Source organism: Meriones unguiculatus, chromosome 6 (assembly GCF_030254825.1).
Source record: "Meriones unguiculatus strain TT.TT164.6M chromosome 6, Bangor_MerUng_6.1, whole genome shotgun sequence".
Taxonomy (NCBI): Eukaryota; Metazoa; Chordata; class Mammalia; order Rodentia; family Muridae; genus Meriones; species Meriones unguiculatus.
The window spans coordinates 81,632,665-81,638,664 of NC_083354.1; the positions used below are offsets into that span (position 1 = coordinate 81,632,665).

Sequence of the window (6,000 nt, forward strand, 5' to 3'; positions counted from 1 at the left end):
TTTCCACAAGCTGACCAGAAGACTAAAACTTAGTTTTACCCAGAGCTTAAAGTGTATGTCTTTAAGCAAAGAATTTGCTTTGACCTCAAACCAAGCAAATATCTTAAGAAATTATGTTAGGTTACACAGCAGAGGATATAAAATCATAACGTGGCTGAATTGAAGAACTGAGCTTTGCAAAAGACTTGTTATTGCTGTCTTGTGTTCTGAGAAAGGGCCTCACCATGCAGTCCAGGCTGGCCTCAAATGTGTAGAGATCCTCCTGCATCAGCTTCCCTCTGGAGTGTTGCATACTAGATATTATAACCCAGCACAACCACAAACAGTTGGTAAATTTAATATTAATGACAAGTATACTTGTGACTAGAAAGAATGCATCCTGAGTGCCTCATCCTATTCTGGGTTTCCGAAATAGTTTGCTTTTCTGTGTTTCACCAAGCCCAAGTTTAACTGGCTCTTTCCTGCTTCCTCCAAAATGAAAATGTATACACACTTGACAATGAAAGTTACTATACAACCTTTTCCAACAAATCTGTCATAGAATGGAGTGGTTAGACAAAATATATTGTGATACTTTTTGTGATAGTGAAGTAAAAGTTACTTTTTAAAACCTGACTGTTAACGCTTTACCTTTATAAATGACAAAATATTAGAATTTGATTTCACCAATTTGGCAAATTTAGCTATATTAGAAACTGATAGTTGTCTAAGCTTTTTAGGTAGTGGTAGAGGGAGTTCTATTACAGGGGCTTGCGTGTCTGAAAAAAATACTCATAGCATGTAGCAGTGAGTAATTAGCATCTAACCAGGTGATGTTCTTTTTGAACCATGTGCGCTTGGCAAATTCTGATTCTGCACCCATAAAATGTTGTATCTGCTTTCTTCCCTGCTTAGGACTTCATATGGCCCCTGTGAGATCCCAATTAGATAATATATTTAGAAGCACATGAAAAACTATGCCTAATAAATACAACACCAAAGCACTACTGTCTTAGTCACCTGCAAAAGGAAATTAGCAATCTACAAAAGCACCCATTCTATCCTATTCCCACAACAGTCACATAATTACAATTGTATCCTTATATTGTCTACTTTTATTCTTTAAATTGTGACTCGATTCATTAGAAGCCTATAAAATGACATGTAAGGATGAACTAGTAAAATAATAAATAGCAAAGCATGTAAAGAACTGGTTCAATAAAAAAAAATCTTTGTAAGACTGTCTGCCCCAAGCTCCAACCTTCCTGATGGCCCTGTGAAATCATCTCCTTTTCAGATACTTTAATGAAGACACTGTTTTCTCAATGTTTAACAAACAGGAATATTTTTTCTCTCCCCCAGTTTTGAGTTTCATGACACTCTAATAACTAACATTGTACCTTTAAACTCTGTCATGCTTTTCCCATGAGTGGGCCACAATCTTCTCTGTACTAGTAGACCAGGCTGCAGGAAGCTGTATATACAGTCCAGAAGGAACAGACAATTTCTCCTTCGGTACTGTAATTCTTGGCAGTCAGGTTTCTATGTTATGCAAAGCAGGTTCTTAGCTGCCACTGACAAGCTGTGGTCTAGACTGGTTAGTTACTCATGCTGACCTGTGACTCAGTTTCCATTTATACAAACTGAGCATGAAATAATCTTCCAAGATTTTCTTAGCTGAAAGTTTAAAAATTCCCACTAGAGAACAAATCAACTAAGAGACTTCCAAAGACCAATACCACCTTAGCTGCACTTTTCAAGTATTAACTATTTCTCAGCCATGACCAGTGTCCTAAAGGAGAAGTAATCACTGATGCCACACACCTTTCAATAGTGCAGCTTTAAAAAATAGTTTTCCCAATGAAGGCTACGCATCTGTATAACTGTAGTTTATTTAGAGTCACTGAACTCTAAAATGAACCTGAAATCAAGTAATGGTAAGACATATGCGAGAAGATGTATTTTAAAAAATGTCTGTTTTGAGAAACCATTCCAACTTCATACCAGTTTACCAGGGATTGACAGCAATCTCTGGAGTCCAAGCCAAATTCCTGCCATATCTAACCTTCGAAGGGGGGAAAGGCATAATAAAAACAAAACCCAAACAATTAAAAACAGCCTAACCTTGGATCATTTCAATCACCTCTGAGGCTCCTGAACTAAGAGCCCATCAGGGAAGGGTCCCCACAGTGGGACGGTGGTATACACATAGCGCACAGATAGGCTTAGTTTCCTGGGATAATTTCAGCTGGTTGGCTAAAATGACGCTTTCCATTTTCTAAGTCACACTTACCCATGTGCACGTGTATGTGTTTATTTGCGCATGCACATGCCACGGGCATGCGTGGAGGACAAAGAACAACTTGCAGGGGTTGGGTTGGTTCTCTCCTCCCACCACCAGTGTCCTGGAGGCTGAACTCCAGTCATCAGGCTCAACCTTTTCACCAGCCCCGAAACAATGTTTGGAAACAAAAATGCAATAATGAGCAATGCACTCAACTGTTACCCACAAGAGTGTGTGGGGTGATACACAGATGTTGTCAAGCAATTTCTAAGGCCATTAAATATGTGAAGCCTGCATCCTGGCTCTGGTTGCCATGAGTGTGGGTGTCTTCACAGGCCTCCAACTGCCTTCTCTAGACCAGCAGTTCTCAACTGCCCAATGCTGCGACTCTTTAATACAGGTCCTCACGCTGTGGTGGGCCCCAGCCATAAAAATTACTTCATTACTGTAATCTGCTGTTAGGAATTATAACAAAAATATCTCACATGCAGGGTATCTGATATGTAACCCCAGGCTGAGAGCCATTGCTCTACACCAAGCATCTACTTTAGCCATGCAGTTTGAAAACTTACTAAGCAGTACAGTTTTAAGCATCAATGCTTAAGGAAATAGGCTGCCTCAGGGATGATACAGAATGACTTAGGAAGTCAGAAGCCCACTGGTAATCTGGTTTTAATCATCTGTGAGGACTTATTGGGATAAGCATTTCTGCAGGAGCTTCAAAGATATGAATGGGTCCATTTTGGCTTATGATTTGGCCTTTGGAATCTTTTACTATACGACTATCATTGATAGGAAATGCTGGTCAGGAACAAAGATCATGCATACAGTGCAGTATCTATTGCCTGATTAAGGGCAGGCTGAAGTGGCCCTTCTTTATTTACTCCTGTGATTTTAGGTCTCAGAACATCAGTGTTTATTCAACCACAAGGTTTACTTATTTTATATTTTATAATAACCACTCTTATCCAGTCCCAGACCTGTTATAGAAGGAAGGAAGCAAAAGCAGCCTTTTTAACGTGAAAGGAGGGAATGCTTGGGGGAAATCTCCTAGACATGAAATGCAACTGTGAAACACTTTCCATTCCAATTATTCCCTTTAAAAGTTACCCACTTTTCAGGGCTGAGGATGTAGTTCAATTGTTGACTGCTTGATCCCCAGACCCTCATAAATTGGCACTCAGAAGGCGGAGGCAGGAGTTGTTCAAGGTCCTCAGATACAAAGCAAGTTCAAGGCCAGCCTGAGATCATAAGGTCTCCAAAGATACGAGATTTTAAATGTTGTTTTAAAAAGCTACCTACTTTGGCTCTCTTACACCCACGGCACTTAAGTATTTACACCTACTGGTTAGGACAATATACACTGTACTGACTTCTACTTCTTCTTGGGAGGAAACATTTTCAAAAGTTTGTCTAGGTTACTCTATCTTCAAATATAATGCTCTCATGTGTCACAATTTCTGCTACAGGCTGAAGCTTAAGGCTGAAAGAACATTATAACCCTACATCCTAGGATCCCAAGAACCCAAATTACTTCAAGTCCAATAACTTAAACCAAAAAAAAAAAAAAAAAAAAGCATCTCAGAAAAATTGTAAGAGAAACCTCTTGCCTGTTGTGTTATTTCTGTAGTGATTCCAGTTAAATGCCATAGGTAAGACTTTTAAAATTGTAAAGAACTTACATTGTATTATACTTTAGGTTTTAAACTAACATGTAAACCCTACATTTGTTGATAAATGGCCGACCTACACTGAAGAAAAATAAAATGGTATTAAACAACATAATGATAACAAGAAAGTAATCTGTGGAGAATAAAGCAAACAGCAATCCAAGTAAAGAAAGTAACCCCTTCCCACCCGGTAACTTCTAAAGCTCTCCAAGTTATAATTTATTTTTCATACACAAAATAATGCTTCCGGTTACCTCAGATGCAAAGAGGGTGGGAGAAAAAAAATCATTAACTATATAGGGTCTTCCAGTACACCATAGATAACAGGAAAAAAAGTCTCCTCATGTCTATAGACATAACTTGGTTAAATCTGGTAGACAACAAGAAGTGGGTGTCAGAGGCATGCCCTTACTAATTAGGATAAAGGACGGTGAACAGGCTAAAAGTAATAAAAAGGTTTCAGGGGAGACGGAATCAAGAACCAACTCAATACAGGCATCTGTAATTTCATTCATGCCCTTATACTCACTATTTCCTTTACGATATAAATGATTTCTACTTTACATTTAGAAGTTAGTGACATAACCCCCCCCCAAGAGGAACCCACAGAAATCCATAAACCTACGGGTCTTCAAAAAAAAAGGAATTGAATTAAACATGTGTCTTCACCTCGCCTTGCACTTTTCTCAGCTACCTCCCGAGGGTGTGAAATATCAACATCCGGTGGCCCACCCCCACCCTCTCAGTAGTGTCTCGCGTGGACTGTCTCTGCATCCTCTCCTTCCCTTTCGGTACCATCACCGTGGAAAGGTGTACCGAGGATTCCTTTCCCGTTGCTCTCCCCCGAGCCCCCGCCACCACCACCCCTTTTTCATGGCCGAGTGCAGCATTCTCTGCACCCTTCTCCCAGGGCAGGGACGAGCTAAAGAAAGCGGCATGCTCGGGGAGGGCGAGCAGAGAGGCCTGACAACAGGATGGCAGTTGAAAAGCAACCGGATGGCTCCCCATCCGCCGCTGGCGGGCAGTCGGGTCCCCGGGCGCTCCAACACCCCGATCTCCACGCTCCCGCCCTCGCCCCGCCACTGATGCAGAGACCGGTAAAAGGCAGGAGCCGGGGGGGCGGCGAGCGCGAGGCGCGGCCAGCCCTAACGGAGCCCCCCGGGGGAGGACCCGGAGCGGCCCCCGCCCTGCGGCCGGGTCCCCGCACTGCAGCGGCGCCCGGGCGGACCCCACCGCCCGCCTCACCCGCACGGCGCCGCACACAAAAGCGCCGGGCCGCCGCCTTCCCGCCCCCACAGCCCGCGGGGCCAGAGGAGGGCCGGCCGGCCCCGGCGCGGCTCACCATCGCTGCGCTTGATCTCCACGTAAATCCCGATCTGGATCTTGCCGAAGTTGGCCGTTGCCATCACCTCATCCGGAGCGGCGGCGGCGGGCGGGCGGCACAGGCGGGGAGGGGGCGGGGTGGCGGCGGTGGCCCGCGGCCGCGCCGGCCCGGGAGGCAGCGTGGACGCGAGCGGTGGCCGCGGGCGAGCGGCGGAGCGGACGAGCGGGCGGGGACCCCGGGCCTGGCGGGATCGAGAGGGCGGGCGCGCGCGCCGGGCGTCGGGGGTGAGGCGAGGGCCGCGGCCGGGAGGCGACGCGGGGGGAAGAGAGGAGGAGGGCTCGCGCCGCCCGCCCGGACCGACGCTGGGGAGGCGGGGCGCCGTGCGCCTGCGCACACCCGGCCGCCCGCGTCTTTCTGCCCGGCGTCCGCGCGCTCCGGCTGCAGGCGGCCCCGCCCAGCTCCGCTGCGGCCTGGCGGCGGGCGGCTCGGGACCGGCGGCGGGACGCGAGCGCGCGCGGCCCGGCCCGGTGCGCGCCCGCCCCGCGTCGGAGTCAACTCCCCGCCCTCCGGGGCGCGGGAAAGGACTCGCGGCGCCTCCCGGAGCCCCGGCTTCGCGTGGACGGCCGTACGGGGACTGGGTTGAGGGCCACGTGGTGTCGAGGCTTTCGTGGCGCGGGGCCGAAGGGACTGGCCGGATTACGTGGCTGGTTCGGTGCATTTCTGCGGGTGTCAGGCCGCATGCC

The 6,000-nt window shown here is 47.1% G+C and overlaps 1 protein-coding gene across 7 annotated transcripts in view; it reads right to left on the minus strand.

Annotated features, from left to right (window-relative positions):
* The window catches only part of Kif2a (kinesin family member 2A), a 53,918-nt gene extending 48,291 nt beyond the window's left edge, over positions 1-5,627 (minus strand). For 2 of the 7 annotated variants that reach the window (XM_060385694.1, XM_060385693.1), the window contains exon 1: positions 5,276-5,626. In XM_060385694.1, the coding sequence (XP_060241677.1) occupies positions 5,276-5,339 (64 nt within the window). In that variant the 5' untranslated portion in view covers positions 5,340-5,626. Of the gene's footprint in view, positions 1-5,275 lie in introns of all 7 variants that reach the window. The other 5 variants (XM_021661204.2, XM_021661203.2, XM_021661202.2 and 2 more) reach the window with 3 other exon arrangements.
* Positions 5,628-6,000: the final 373 nt, after the last annotated feature.